Source organism: Phyllostomus discolor, chromosome 6, assembly GCF_004126475.2.
Source record: "Phyllostomus discolor isolate MPI-MPIP mPhyDis1 chromosome 6, mPhyDis1.pri.v3, whole genome shotgun sequence".
Classification (NCBI taxonomy): domain Eukaryota; kingdom Metazoa; phylum Chordata; class Mammalia; order Chiroptera; family Phyllostomidae; genus Phyllostomus; species Phyllostomus discolor.
The window spans coordinates 100,060,196-100,077,271 of record NC_040908.2 but is presented as its reverse complement, the minus strand read 5'-3'; the positions used below and the strand labels follow the sequence as shown (position 1 = coordinate 100,077,271).

At 35.5% G+C, this 17,076-nt stretch overlaps 1 protein-coding gene and 1 long non-coding RNA gene across 2 annotated transcripts in view; one reads left to right on the top strand and one right to left on the bottom strand.

Annotated features, from left to right (window-relative positions):
• The window catches only part of CNTN5 (contactin 5), a 1,221,314-nt gene that overhangs the window by 386,838 nt on the left and 817,400 nt on the right, over positions 1-17,076 (bottom strand). The window contains exon 7 of the mRNA XM_028517441.2: positions 4,756-4,851. Coding sequence (XP_028373242.1) covers positions 4,756-4,851 — 96 coding nt within the window. The remainder of the gene's footprint in view (positions 1-4,755; positions 4,852-17,076) is intronic.
• The window catches only part of LOC118501225, a 394,674-nt gene that overhangs the window by 70,047 nt on the left and 307,551 nt on the right, over positions 1-17,076 (top strand). The window lies entirely within an intron of this gene.

Here is a 17,076-nt window from a genome sequence, read left to right as displayed (position 1 = left end):
TCCAAAGAAGTATTTTGTGGAGGAAGGAGTGACACACTTAAGACTGACAATAAACCAAACATCCATTTCCTGAGGAAAAGATAAACAGAATGAGGTATTTCTATACAAAGGAATTCTATTCATCAATATGAAGTAACTACTGATATATGCCACAATTTGTTTGAACCTGAGAAACAGTAGGCTAAGTAAAAGAAGCCCAACACACACCCATACACAGAGACGGCACATTATATAATCCCATTAGAATAAAATTTCCAGAAAAGGCAAAGGTGCAGAGGCAGAAAGTAGAACAGTAATTGAGTGAGGATAGGTGGGAGAATGCCTTTGTTCCACGATGGAAATATTCTAAGACTAGATTGTGGCATGACTATAAATTTACTAAAATACATTGAGCTATACCTTTGAAATGGGTTAATTTTCTGGGATATAAATTTCACCTCCCCACCTGTTAAAAAGAGAGAGCAATAGACAGGGAATGGGATCAAAGAGATATAAGAAAGAGGAGTGGAACTGGATAGCATATTCACAGACTAATCTTTTGAAGAGTTTTGATATGAAGAGGAGCAGGGAAAAAAATGAGGTAACAGCTGAAAGGAGACATGAGATGGCTTTGCTTTTTTTTGTTTTGATTTAGAGGAAGGGACAGTAAGGTTGCATGCTGTTGAGAATGACTCAGAAGGAAGTAAATCATCTCTAGTAAAGATGCAGAAGGAAAAATTACTAAAGTAATTTCTTTAAACAGAGAAAAACAGAAAAACAAACAAAAACAACAAAAATACTGAAGCTCACAGATTTAGGAATTGCTCTTAGAAGCACAATAATGCATCTATACTAAAAAAGGGAAGTTATAGTGTGTCAGTACAGAAGGTAATATGTGTGTGATTTGGTGATGAAGGCTGTGGAACTATTTTCTAATTGCTTTCCTTTCACAAAAAATGGTCATCAGCTGAGAGTGTGGGTGGGAGAAAAATCTTTAAGAAACAAAGGGAATGAGCTGGGAGTGTGTTAATGACTGAAGCAAGGAAGTGTAGAGTCTGATAGCTTATAATTCAAAATTGAGGATTTGTAAGGAGGATTAGGAGAGTGAGCAATGAAGAGAAAGGAGGATATATCTCTTCCAGACACACAATGAATGGTACACACAATATGAGAGAATAAACAGCCATAACTTTAAAAGGCTGCAAGAAAGTCATATCTTCAGGAGACATGCAAATCTCAAATGGAGCCAGAATCTTAAAGGAAAGTTCAACAAAGCTGAAGATATACAGGATTTGATCAGGGACAACTACTCATATGGTAAGTGTTAGACATGGGCCTGGATGCTGAGCTACTCCTGTTATATTGGGTCATGTATGTGCCCCTGAAACTCCGTTGTGATAACACTGATGTTTGAATAGATAATTTGGCATAACAGTCCAAATTAAGTAGCTACTACGAGACTATATTTGTCTTATAACCTTAAATTATATAATCACTCTAACAGTTCTTATGACACATCTGCAATGGTAATCATCTGGCTTTAATCTTACAGTCCAAAACTGAGATTGCATTTTTATTTTATCAATTAATATGTATTTTTATTATCATTGTTCAGTTACAGTTATCCCACCTTCTTCCTCGCTCTCCCCTGCCTTCCCCTGAGCTCCCACAGTCAATCCCCACCCCATTGCCCACACCCATGAGTCCTCTATTCACATTACTTCACTTGCCCCTTCTCCGTCTTTCTTATATCATGCTTATCATATATGCAATTCATTATACTATTTTTTCCATTGAAAATATGTTCTACATAGTTTTCTTTGCAAATTGGATAATTTTCCTCTGTGTAATCTTATGGTTTTATTTCCTATGTTATCCCCTGTCATTTCACTTTTTTTTACACATGTTTGAACAACCTTGCAACATAAATTATATCTCAGAGGACCTTGCCCCCCCTCCTACAGGAGTCATTTTGTTACAGGGTGCAGCCAAGAGGGGGGGGCTCAAATAGGCATTTGAAATGGGGTCCAGAGCTTAAGGTGTCCAGGAGATTTTAAGATGTCTCCATTCCCCACCCCAGGGTGTGGGTTGGGGGAAGGGACAAATGGAGCAGGGCCATTGAGAGCTGTTTAGCATACCAACAGCCTTGCAGCTAAGCTCTGGCATGGTCATTTAACATATCTATAGCCTTTGACTGGTTGCATAGATAAGTTAAGTAGCTGTGATCAGCTCTAAGCCAGGGGAATGGAAGTAACTTCCCCACCCAGAAGTAACTTCCCCACCTAGATGTAACTGGGGGGGGGCGGGTCCCCTGAGTTACAGTGCCTGCGTGGGAGCTCAGAGAGGATTGGCTCCAGGACATGGGACCACACCTGCCCAGACTCATGATGGCAGCCCAGTAAAGCTGGAAGGATATGAGTTCTGGCACGTGAAGCCGAGTGTGGGAGGAGTCGGAAATGAGGCTGCAGAGGAAGATTGGCCGCGGGGATTTAAAACCCAGATTTGGCGGCCATTGAGGAGGAGAACCATGCGACAGCCCTGGAGGAGAACCATGATGCTTTAGAAGGGAGAGCCATGCGCTGCCCTAAGAAGAAGAACCATGTGCAGCCATTGGAGGAGAACCATGCTGCTTTAGAAAGGAGAACTATGCTGCATTAGGAAGGAGAACCACACGGACTTGACGGAGTGTAGACTCCTGCAGCCCTGAGAAGAGAACCATGCGGCCTGGCAGAGTGGGGCCCTCACAGGTTTAGAAGGGGGAACCACCACCTGGTTTTAGCAGAGATCCCGGCAACTCAGCCGAGGGTGCTGGGAACCCAGGGAGGTCTCCCAGTCGAGAGGGAGTACTAACTGGGAAGAACCAGAGGACTGCCTAAGCCATGGACTTCTATTTCCTTTCCTGAGATACGGTACTCTGGACTGGGCAAAGGGGGAAGGAAGGAAGGACTGTGTCTGTTTGTGGGTGTTTTTAGGGACTTTGGGATTTTGGTGAAGACATTAGGTCACTATTTGAAGTTTGTATAGCATTAAATAAACATTTCCTTTCCTTTTCACAAATCTCTGGCATTGAGAGACGTCTTTCCTCTGGCGGCGGACATAACGGACCCGGGGCCTTCTTTCAATAATAGTATATCATCCCAGGCCCCCCTGTTGTGTTCTGTAACAATTTCATGATGTTAACTCCTATAAGTTTGCTGATGAATGCCTTTATCCTCTGTGTAGCCTGTTGGTTTCTCCTCCCCTTTCTCCTCAACTTCCTTCCATTTATCTCTAACAATTATTCATCTAATACTGCCTTTCAAATAAAACTTGTCTAATAATCCATTAGATGTAACGTATCTTAATACTATAGGTTTATACTAAACTAATTAAATCATTTTGCATTTCCCATAAGAAAAAAGTTAAAATACACATTGCCTTGAAAGAATCTAGACCTTGAATAACATGAAGGTAAAACTAGATATGTTTATTGTAAAGTCCCCAAACAGATCACAGAAGGATTAGTGAAACTGAAGTAACATATAAGAATTAAGTGGGTACGACTCGGAAATTATTACTAATAATTTTGAAACTAAAGTTATTTCAAGGTATTTTCCTTTTGAAATTTAGTGTACTATTCTTTCAGTTAAAAAAAAATTAGCCCTGGCCATCATGGCTCAATTTGTTGAGCATCACCTGCAATGATTCCAAGTCAAGGCACATGCCTGGGCTGCAGGTTTAATCCTGGGTTGGGGTGCATAGAAAAGGCAACAGGTCAGTATTTCTCTGTCACATTGATATTCCCTTCCTTTCCTTCTCCCTCCTTTTTTTATCTCTAAAAATGAATAAATTCTTTAAGAAAAAGTTAGAAGGAGGGTCAGATAAAGGTAAGAAACTCTAAGACGTTTGAACGAAGTCCTATTGTAATTCATGATGAGAATTTTCTATGGTGGGACAAAATTGGGCCCCTTTATTATACTAATAATGCAACCTAGAAAGAAGTTTGGCTTTCACACTAAACGAAGAAAAAAAAGTACTGAGATGCCAGAATGCCTTTATTATTTCTCATATAGAAATAAACACTTATATACCCCCTCTCTCTCTCATTGATGCTAGCCACTCTTAAATTGTATTATAGGGAGACTATACTGAAGTTAAAAAATACTCATTTTAAATTACAGGACTTAAAGAAAATGAGTACAATTAGCTGTGAGTTGGAAAAATGAAATTATTAACCTGAGCACAATTTACTATAATGTTACTCCAAACTTCATGAAGTATATACTGATTATTACCATGACTCTTAAGAGCTGAAGTAGCCAAAAAGAATGTTATAGTTTTGTTTGAAAATCAAAATATTTCTTAGCAGTCTTTGTTTCAGTGTGATAAACACCATAAACCACCCAGTTTCCAGCTTATCTTCCGCAACAAGATGCACACTGGTATTAAGTTAACTCAACTCTGACACTCCAAATAATTTTGAAAGGCCTTTACTCTCTCAGCTTATCACTTTCTTTGAGTTCCAGGCAATATATCCCTCAGTGGTGGCACACAAAGACATGACCACAACAGTCAAGACTTAGAATGATAATAAAACAATCTTATCATAGGAGCTCAGTCTCTTGTCCAGTGATATTTAGAGTGTATGATGTTTAATTGCACAACTGGTACTATGATACATTTCAAGAAAACCATGCACATTTTACCTGGAAGTCACCCCAGTCAAGACATGGTCTAAAAGAATGAGCATAATAGTAAAAGACAGCAGCAGCAATACAGAATGGGATCCTACCGTACCTGGAGAATGAGGCGGAGGAGAGCACATCAGAACAACCCCCTGGCCTTCCCTCACAGAGACTGCACTTCTCGTCCGGCCACTAAAATTTCCCAGATCTGTCAACACAACACAGCATTTAGAACAAGGCAAAATGGAATTTAAAGAATGCTACTTTTATAATTTGTACTTACCTTTCTCTCATTATCCAGACAAGCTTTCTTCTTGTTTGTTAAATAGTGATAGGAGGGCCTTAAAATAAATCTATGCCATCCAATTTTAAATACCATTATGTTCAGAAGGTATGAATATTCTTTATTTATAGTGCATACAGTTGCAAGTATAAAAAGAAATTAGACAAAAACATTTACAGCACATTAAATAGTTCTTTTATTTTTTATATTATTACCTGCATATTGATTTTTCTACTACCAATAAAACCTATTTATGCACAGTGAGAAGAGAAATTGAAGTGGATTAGGGGTACCTGCTGCCCAACCACTTGTCTCATTATATGTCATGCTAGGAATGACATGTAAAACCGAGCATCCATTTGTCAAATTAGAGAGACTTGTGTGCTCTAGCAAAATATAATGAGGATATAAAATGTTAGTTTTATATAAATGTGAGTGAATAAGTCATGTTACTTTCATTTTATAGAAACCAGTAATGGCCTGTATGAATTAATTATTCTAATCTATTTTGATTACTTTGGGAATTACAGCTATCAAAAAACTCACATGTCTGAAGGATTATAGCATTGATTGTGGTTCAATTGTCTTCCCTTAAATTATAGTACTACACTGCCACAATTTCAAATACTGTCTTAAAAATAAAATGACCTAGAAAAGAATTCTATGTATTATTTGTATGTCTAATATTGCTTATTGATACATTCATAGCTCAGTACATATGTCCCTTCCTCCCATCTTAGGCTAGGTTGATCAAAGACATAATTTTTACAGTAGTTTCTTGGAAATGGTAGGAGTTCAGTATTTTTATAAATAAACATTGTTCTAGAATTCTCAGTCTACGAAAACATGTTCCCATGGTGAGAAATGTTCTTTGAAATTGTTCTGCCTCTCTTTCCTTTATTCATCAATTGTAAGAGAGATTTTTGAAACTTTTCATATTTCATGCTAAAATAGTATGTTTTACAGTAATACGATGTATTAGTTCCCCATATTTAATGTTTGATAATCTGAAAGATGATGAATATAAACAGTCAAGAAAATATTCTTGATATGAAGGATATAAATCACTAACTTTAATATCCTAAAAGAATCCTAATTTTACTTTTTGTGAAAGATAGTTAACAATTTCCTTACATGCTGAATTTATAATGAAATCTACTTAATACATTCAAAATGATAATGGACTAATAAATAGTAAAGGCATAATGCCAAAAATAGTCATAGAGGTATTCATTATTGAAGAAAGTGTTTAGGATTTTACACATAATTCTGTGTCTCACTGTAAGTAGTCATGCTTTTCTCAAAGTGGCAAGACAAGAGAGAGAGTAGTCCTAGTTCTACTTTTTTTCTTCTTTTTTTGACGGTGTGAAAACATACACACTAACTTCAAGTAAAAATCAAGTTCATTTGTATTCAAATATCTGTGGCTTATAGCTTGAAATTCATATGCATTGGTCCTTAGAGATAGAAGCTGTCTTTTTTTTTTTAACAAATGATCTCAACATAAAGACAAAGCAGGCAGGGTTTCTAATTTGACTTCCTTTGACTCTACTCCAAAAACAGTGAGGGAACCATACAGTAAGGTGTTGGTTGTGATAAGGCTGTACTATCTTCAGAAAATATGTGGTTTTACTTTCTTCTTTTTATCCTCATAGGATTTATAAACTCTGGAAAACTATTTGGATATCAATTTATTTTAACTTAATTTCTTAAATGTTTTTTGAAAAATATACATGTAGCTTCTAATATATTTACTACAAGTTTATATTATGCTTAGTGTGACATTTCAAATCAATATATTATAGTTTAAAAGAACATTTTAATAGAAAACAAGACTAAATTAATGCCTATTTCTGGGAAATTCAAGTATAGTCATGGCTTAGAAAATAGATACAAGAAAGAAAAATTATCATGGAATTATTATGACTGGCTTGTGTTTTGAGATCACAATGACCCAAAAAATAGCACTCATCTATAATTGCTATACTTTGTATTAGCTGTTAATACAGGTACAGTTTAACATTTCCTCATGGAGTTGTCTCTGTGTCATTATGTTCTGGGTACTACAGTACCAGCAGTACAAAGGTAAGTAGATTATTTGCGGCTGTGAATAGATAGTTTTTATATTTTGTAATGACATACAAACACTAAAAAGAGGTCTGCACTTTTAGGGAGTATCTTTTTCTCATTTAAATGTGTCTGCCTAGGAAAAAAGTGAAATATTTCTATAATGAAAAAAAAGATGTTTTTGTCACACACGGTTCTGGTTGATCCTCAGAATGATTTCTGTGAAAATTCCTTGGTTGGAGTTGAGATAACAACTAGAGAAAACAATCTGAGCAAAAATACAGCTGGTTGTTTTCATCTCATTGTGAACAGAAAGCAGTTTCTTTGGAGGCATTCATCAGAGAATTTAGTTTGAGTGCTTACCATTTTACTTTAATAGATTATACATTCTAACATATCAAGGAGAGAAGTGAAAAAAACAACTTTAATGGTTGGGACTTAGATTATATTACTACCATTTATAGAAAGTTAAAAAATACTTGTTTATATGTTCTACTTTTGACCTTTGAGGGAAATGTGAGTGAAGATAAAAATCTTAAACAAGGACTTAAAATTAGAGTTTAAATTATGAACTGACATAAACCTCTTTCCAGACTTACTATAAAGCACTTGGGCAAAAAGACAAGCAAAAGACTGGAAGAGAAAGCCTGTGGTCAAGAATCACAGGGCCCTGGGCCATGTCTTTTTTCATGTTCTTTCCAAGTTCAGAAGCTCATGCAGGGTTTAATAGTTGAGCTTTGGCTAAAACTGTAGCTTACAAAATTATTACACCTATTCATCCTAAACCATGCAAAGAAAAAGTGGTATACAATAAATGATGTAATTGAGAGTTTCACATGACAGAATGTAGATTTAGGATGTGTGATTTGAAGCATGTTGAGACAAGACAAATTTCACCAATTCACTGAACAAAATTTTATAAATGCAAACTTTACACCAAATGTTAAGTAAGATATTGGTGATACAGAAAAGCTGTAGAGAAAAGATATAGATATGTGAACTAAACATATTGACTTGGGCCAACTGTCCTTAGACAGCTTGGAGGAGTCTGTGCCACCAAATAGATGCATGAGGCCAAACCATCACAGCTTCAATCCGTCACAGTCATACTTACAAGTTATCAGCACATACTGTATACATTTCCCATGTAGCCCTTCTTGTTATTCTCCTAAAGTAAGTTGCAAACATATGGGCACACACACACGGACTCATATACACATCCTCCTTTCCTCCCTCCCTCCCTTCCTTCCTTCCTTCTTCTTCCTGCCTTCCCTCCTTCCTGCATGCCTTCCTGAATCCTTTCATTTCTTCCTTGCATTATTCCACAAAGGATTTGAGGCATCTTTTTATATATATATATATAAATAATATATAATATATAAATATATATATAAATAACATATAAATATATATATTATATGTATATATAATACAAAAAGATAAAAGAGGTAGTTGAAAAATTCCAGGTGAAGGCAAAATAAGTGTGGTAAGAATCCTGTAGGATAAGATAAGCACTTATGAATATATGTTACATACATTTGTAAATTATTAGAAGATGACAATAAATTTGATGCTAAACTTATGAGGATCAAAACAAAGATGAATATGTCTCCAGTCTTAGAATTCATGGTTATTGTAAGATAAAAACTTTTAGTAACTCAGGAAGAGCACAGTGTTACTGGGTATTGAGATCTAAGAGGAATTTCTCCTGAAAGACTTCATAAAGATCACAGTGGGTGGTATAGTAGATTCAGCAACTTTGCAAACCAATTAGGAAAGTTTTCAACCACTGAAATACCTTAAACAGTTATAGTGTGAAACATGCACACACATACAGATAAAATATTTTAAAAACCATTCCCTAGACAAATGAAATATTATAAAGTGTTGGAGAGAGAGAGGGGTTGAAAGAAAACTGGCAAGAAAGAAAGTGAATAAGGGTCCTGGACACTGATGTTATGACCTCACGTATGTTAAATACAATACGTTAGTTAGTTATCAGGGAGGAGGGAAAAGGTGTCAAGGCAAGAGAATAAATATTATACATTAGAAATGATGTGCTGAGGTTCACCTGTCTCCTAGACACTAATTTTCCAATCTTAAATCTATTCTAGGACAAGTGGCACTGTTTGGCTTATGGAAGTTGTGAGTTTGGAAGAAAGAAAATGGAGTGATCCTTTTCAATTGTACTTGGTTTTACATTCATCCTAGAGGTGCTGTCAGTAAGTTCTACATTGTCAATGCTCCAGGCATTCTCAATTAATTCTTTAACACTAACAGTGCTGTGAATGATGAGATCATTCATTATGAGTTATGATAAACATCATAAAATTGAATTTGAATTTTTACAAAGAATTAAAAAATGAAAAAAAGCAAAATGCTACTTGAGTTTAATTCTGAAGTCACAGCATCAGATTTATATGTAAGATTGAGGGTGCTCTCTCTGAGGGGTCTCATGGTTTTAACTTCCATGATTTATATAAAAACAACCTACAACTTTCCTAGTATTGACGTGGTATTTCCTGCTTCCCTTGCAAAGCGATTGCATATTGAAGTCTTTCTTCCTTTTGACATTGTTACTGTTATTTCTATTACTATCTTCAGGATTATTCAGATTGTTGTCAGATTTTTGTGTCCCATGTAAATTCTATGTAAAAAACTGACAATCCCTCATTCAGAAACTATCTTTGACATTTTAAAATGTTAAAAAATAAAGGGAAATACAAAGAAATTCATGAGTAATAATCATAGTGGCTACTAGCATACTTACTCAATGCCAGGCATTCTGGAAATTAAATATTAATTTCTGTGTTTTAAAGATTATTAACCACAGGAGAAAAGCAAATAAAAACTTGTCTGTTGTTACAGACTTAATAACTAATGAGTTGGCAAATCAAACTCAATGTGGTTATTTAAAAAAGATTTGAGAACAAAAGTAACTCAATGTTAGGAAGAGATACCAAGATGATTTTAGAAATTTAGAAATAATGTTCATCAAAATTTCTTATCAAAAATCACTATAAAAGGCATCCAAATTAGAAAGGAAGAAATAAAACTATCTTTATTTGCAGATGATATGATACTGTATATAGAGAACCCCAAAGATTTCACTAACTACTAGAACTGATAAATGAGTCAGCAAACTAGCAGGATACAAAATTAATATCCAGAACTCAGTTGCATTTTTATATGCCAATAATGAACTAACAGAAGGGAAATTAAGAAAGCAATCCCATTCACAATTGCTTCAAAAAGAGCAGAATACCTAGGAATAAACCTAACCAAGGATGTAAAAGACCTGTACTTCAAAAATTATAAAGACATTGGAGAGAGAAATAGAAGATACAAGTAGAAGCACATACCATGTTCATGGAGAGAAAGAGTTAATTTCATTAAAATGTCCATACTACCCAAAGAAATCTGTAGATTCAACACAATTTCTTTCAAGACTCCAAAGACATATTTCACAGAACTAGAACAAATATTCCAAAAATTTCCATGGAATCCCAAAGACCCTGCATAGCAAAAGTGATCCTGAGAAAGAACAACGAAGTTGGAGGAATCATACTACCTAATATCACACTATACTTAGGGCCACAGAAATCTGAAAAACATGGTGCTGACATAAAAACAGAAACATAGGTCAATTGAACAGCATGGAGAGCCTAGAAATAAGCCCACACCTTTACAGTCAATTAATAGTCAACAGATGAAACAAACACATATAATAGGCTAAAATAGTTTATTCAATAGTGGTGTTGGGAAAATTAGACAGATACATACAGAAAAATGAAACTAAACCACTTTCTTACACCACTCACAAGAATAAATTCAAAATGGATCAACGAGCTAAATGTTAGACTCAAAACCATAAAAATCATAGAAAAAAACTTAGGCAACAAAATCTCAGACATTGCTCATAGCAATAATTATAAACATATCTCTCCAGGCAAGGGAAATGAAAGAAAAAATAAACAAATGGCACTAAATCAAACAAAAGTTTTTTCATAGAAAAGGAAAGGATCAACAAAATAAAAAGACAAGCCACAGAATGGGAGAACATTTTGCTGATACATCTAATAATGAGTTAATATAAAAAATTTATAAAGAACTTACAAAACTCAACACCAACAAAACAAACAACCTAATTAAAAAATGAGCAAAGGAGCTGAACAGACACTTCTCCAGAGAAGACATACAGATGGCCAATAGACAAAAGAAAAATGCTCAATGTCACTAATTATCAGAGAAATGCAAATTAAAACCACAATGAGGTATCATCTCATACTCATCAGAATGGCTATCATTAATAAATCAACAAGTGCTTTTGAGGACATGGAGAAAGGGGAACCCTTTTGCATTCTTGGTAGGAATGCAGACTGGTACAGCCACTGTGGAAAGAAATATGGAGATAACTCAAAAAATTAAAGGTGGATTTGCCTTTTGACTGAGTGATCCCACTTCTGGGAATATATCTGAAGGAACTCAAGACACTAATTCAAAAGAACATAAGCACCCTTGTGTTCATTACAGTGTTATTTACAAACACCAAGATACGAAGCAGCCTAAGTATCTATCAGTAGAAGAGTGGATAAAACAACTGTGGAACATTACACAATGGAATACTTCTTGGCTGTAAAACAGAAGAAAAGTTTACCCTTTGTGACAGTATGGATGGACCTGGAGAACATTATGCTAAGTGAAACAAGCCAGTCAGAGAAAGAAAACTCATATGTGGAATCTAGGGAACAAACTGAACTAACAAGCAAAAAAGACAGATCCATAGCTAGAGAGCAGGATGACAACTAAGGGTAGGGTGTAGAAGGATTGAGCAAAAAAGAAACAGGACTCATGGACATGGACAACAGTGTGGTGACTGCTGGAGAGATGGGCTATATGGGGACTAAGTGGTAATGGGAAAAATACCATAAAATTATTTTATAAAACAAATAATAAAAATCATTTCTGACAAATGAAAGACACAAAGATGAACACATTAGTGATGAATGGAGAATGATTTTTATATTTATTTTGAGAGAATTAAATTAGAATTTTCAATCTATAGCCATTTTTTTCCTCACACAAAGCCTTCCATAAGACATTCTACAACAAGCAGGATTCTTAAAAATAATAGTTTTTGAAATAAAAATTTGATCACTGAATGGTACCTTGAGTGAAAGCCAAAATACATGAAGCATTTGGTATTTTACCCCAAGCATGAACTCATGAGCCTGTGATCAATTCATTAGCAGATAGCAAGCAGGGCAAACTAGCCCCACTTATTGATGAAATCACTGGCATTCGCCAAGGTTAAATGGCAAAAATAAAAACTTACAGCCAGTAATAATTTGAGCCTTCGAGGTGACAAAATCAGTTTTGGAACTAGCATGTTTTTAATTTAGAGTTATCCTGATACATTTAGAATATTTCCATCAATGTGATTGTTTCTTCAAACACTTTCCTATTATGTCGTATGAAGTAATGCCACAGTTCTTTAAAGTAGTTGTTATGTCATCTGTGAATGAGATATCACATTACTTTAAAAAAGTTTATTATTTAATAAAATTAGTCTTCTAAGAATATTAGTTGAGAAGCTTAGACGTGTGTTAAAAATACCTTCCATCTATTACATGAAGATAAGAGCAGTATTAAGATATAGCTGAAGTCGTAAGGTAAATCTACAAGAGATAATGATAAGTTATAATGAGACCATCTTTATTCCCATTTTTTCTTTGGCTCTATATAACATGTCAGATAACTAATCTCTTGCTATGGCTTGCCATTTACACTTTACATGTTTTTAAACACAAGTCATCTAGGCGAAGGCATTTTTTTTAGATTTTATTTATTTATTTTTTTAGAGAGGGGAGGGAGGGAGAGAGAGAGAGAGAGAAAGAGAGAAACATCAATGTACGGTTGCTGGGGGTTCTGGCCTGCAATCCAGGAATGTACCCTGGCTGGGTATCGAACCTGGGACACTTTGGTTCCCAGCCCACGCTCAATCCACTGAGCTATGCCAGCCAGGGCTAAAGGCTTTTTTAACTAAAAGGAAATCAAAGCTCGCTAGTGTATGTTTGCCTTGAAAGAGATGATTTTAACTACATTGTAAGTAAAACAGTAAATTGTAATTGCTCTTGTAAAAAGATAAATTATCCAAAGAGTGTGATAAAATGTTTTTGATCTTAGGGCTTTTTTTGGTGTCTCGATGTGGATTACAAAAAGCTATTCCTGTGAATAATATAAGTGGTGAAATAATATCAAAGGTGAAATTTTTGTATGAATTTGATTAGCTAATGTGATGACAGTCTATAAGCCGTGTCAGAGGTTCTATACATTGGACTTAACTTTCTACACTTTGGGTATGGAATTACATAAAAAAAAATTATTTGGTTGCTTCCAAGTTCAATTTTTTTTCCAAATCGAGATTAGTTGGAATTCACAAAAAGTCTCAGGACATTGTAAGGCTGAACATTGGAAAGAAATAATATAACAGAAATAACAGAGCACTTATTAGGATTTTGAGTAATTATAGACCCATAAAATTGGATGTTTTCAGTAAAACCAAGTCATTTAGTACATAAATTCCTAAAACTCATAGATCTTAATATTGTCTATCAAGCTTTTGGGTCTGTTTCTTTAGCTATTTTACATTTTATAATCTTATTAGATAGTCATTTTGTTGCCTACGACCATGATTTCTTACCTATTTCTCCCTCCATCTTATTTCCCTGGCACAACTTCCACCTTGGTTAGATTGAACTGCCTACCTCCTTTGCTTTGGGAAAGGGAATGCGAATGGAGAAAAACATCGACAATGATGACAAGTTTTGCTCTAAATTCATGACCACGAACCTCAAGCAGACCCTTTGTGGAAAAATCTATGAACTGTGACAGAGTTTCTATATGTTTGACTTAAATTTTATGGAGTCAATTCCCTCTCAATCCTTAGACAATACTTTTACATCTACTCTCTTTCAAAACAAACTCCTGTTTCTTCCCTTACTTTTCCCCCGCAATTCCTGCAGAAATATAAGTAATCTAGGAATGAGTATAAAGGACACATGGATAAAAACTAGGGGTGGGTAGAAATGGGAGGGAGGAGGGGAGGGCTGAGTAGGTGGGTTGGGATGGGAGTAAAAGACAGAAAATTGTACTGCAACAATTTAAATAAAATTAAAAAAAATAAAATAAAAAAGTAAATTCAAGATGGATAAAAGACTTAAATAAAAATTGTGACACCATAGCAGTCCTAGAAGAGAACATAGGCAGGAAAATCTCAGATATCCCATGCAGCAATATTTTCAGCAATATGTCCCCTAGAGCAAGGGACATAAAGGAAAGAATAAACAAGTGGGATCTCATCAAAATAAAAAGCTTCTGCACAGCTAAAGAAAATAGCATTAAAATAAAAAGAGAACCAACTGTGTGGGAAAACACATTTCAAATGATACCTCAGACAAGGGTTTGATCTCCAAAATATATAAAGAACTCACATGACTCCACTCCAGAAAGACAATCACCCTTAAACTTTTAAAAGATGAATGCAGGAGGTTTGGGAAACGTTAAAGGATTTGGTGGGCTTTGAAGTTCTAGAGCCATATTTTTGGCCCTGTAAAGACTTTATTTGTAAAATACAGTTATTTTTAATACCTTAAAAAATGTAAGTAATCTAAAAACCACTTATATGTACTTCACCTACAGGGGACACTGTGATGTGTGCCTCCAATTCCCCTTCAGTGAAGTCCCAACTGTTGGGAGTCCCACTGACAGACAGCTTTCTGCTCTCAGCCCCTTTAGAGATTGCCTTTGTTAGAGAGAATCAGGTCATCTAAGGTTATATCCTTTCCTTGGGTAGTACACAGCCAACAGTTGCTCAATGAGTGAGTAAAGTAGCCTGACCACCTTGGTCCAAGATCAGATAAACCTGAGAAACCATTCTAGGTTTAGTGTTCCTTTTAGGTGTCAGCTGAGGGCAATATTGAAGCTCAGACTGTCTCCTTCCCATGCCTACACCTTCCTCCTCCCTTCTAGTGGGTTGATTCCAAAGGCACTTCTTAATAACCATCATCTACACTACACTCCAACTTGCCTCGTCTATTTCCCAGAGGTGTTAACCTTAACGCACTACTGCAGTAGCTATCAATTTATCTGTATCTCTATTGCCCCTGATCCTCTTATCATAAACAAATTGTCTGTGACCAAAGACCCAGCTCTCCTTCCTGCATCATCAACAGCATTCAAACATTCTGGTATTTTCCCAACATCTTATTTTAAAAAAGAGAGAGAAAGAAAGAAATATATGTATCTTTTCGACCCAATTTTCCCCTCTAGGTTCTAGCTCATTGTCATTCTCCCAGTCTGCAAGCACAATTCCCATTCTTTCTTAGCTTCTCAAATCAGTCTGTCTTCCTACCACTGGATAAAATACTACTATAAAAGTAACCAATGATATCCACATTGTTAAACTTATTGATCAGTTTTTCAGTTCTCATCCACTTTACCTATAATCAGTATTTGATTAAGTTGATCACACCCTTCTTCTAAAAACAATTTCTTTACTTGTATTTTTCCTCCTTAACTGTGCCTTCTTCTTCTTTTTCATAGCTTATTTGTCCTCACCTTCCCGATATCAAAACATTTCAGGGACTCATCTTAGTCCTTGAACTTTTCACTTATTAATCCACACCATCCCTGAGGTTATGTTACTCTTCTACTTAAAGATCATGTATACACCAAAGAATTACCAAATTTATTCTTACCTGGACATCTTCCTTGGATGGCAACATACAGATATACATACATACATACACAAACACACTATTTGCTTGATATTTCCATTTGGATGTTTATAGGTACTGCAAACATAACATATCCTAATGGGATTCCCATTTCCACCTGCTAACCCAGCATTACCATAGTATTGCCCATTAAATAAGTAATCATTACATTCTTCCAGTTATGAAGACCAAATGGAAATATTATCTGTTGATTCCAGTATATCTCACACCCCGCAGACATACCAAATCCCATTTATATTATTTCATAATATATCCAGAATCCAACAACATGTAACCTCTACAGCTTTCACTCAGGCATCTCTTACACCTTGATAGCTGTGATATCAGCTTTGCTTCTTTCTATGATCTTTTCAGTCCATTCTTAGCACAGTGGCCAGAGCTGGTTCTTTCCTAATGAAGTTAGATCACATGCCCTAAATGGCTTTTCCCTTAATCAGGTAAAAACTGAAGCTAGTAACAATTGCCTATAGGCCCTAAACAATCTACATTTTGTTGCTTCTTTGATGTCATCTCCTACTATACTCATTTTCCCTCCTTCCTTTCTAGCACACTAGCTTCTTTGCTTTTTTGTCAAATACACCAAGTAGTATCCTACCTCTGGACCTTTGTGCTCGCTACTGCCTCCAAATACAACATGTTCTCCTACCAGATACAACCATGGGTGACACCTCTACCCGCCCCCCCAAGCTTTCATTTCAGTGTCATCTTCATGAAGAGATTTTCCCTGGAAGTCTTACCAAAAAGTGCAACCAAATCATCGTCTAGATATTTCTTATCCCTCTTCCATAATGAACTTTTCTCTTTGGTACTTATCTTTCAACAAACTGTCAGATATTTGTCTTATTTATTGTGTCCTCCACACATGGCACTGAAAGTTGATGAGAGCAAGAATTTTTGTTTGCTATGTTCATTGCAAATTTCGCAGACCCTGTCCCTAGCTGTTTTCTTTGCCTGGAACACTCTCCTGCCTGAGTATTTGTATGGATCTGTAACATTGTATAGGTCTCCGCTGGAATGTCACCTTTGCAGAGAGGACTTCCAACGTCTGTTCTCTTTATTCTGATTCCTTTTCTATCATAATGCTTATTACAACCTGACACTTTATAGAATGGATTTTAAAATGACCTCCTGCCTTATCTAACCCATAAGGATGTAATCTTCTAGAAAGCAAACACTTTCTTTTGTTACTACTCAAAATAAGGCCTAGAGTATTATTCAGTAGGCCACTAATAAATAATCAACAAATAAGTAATTGAATCAATAACATAATCACATGTTAATCTTT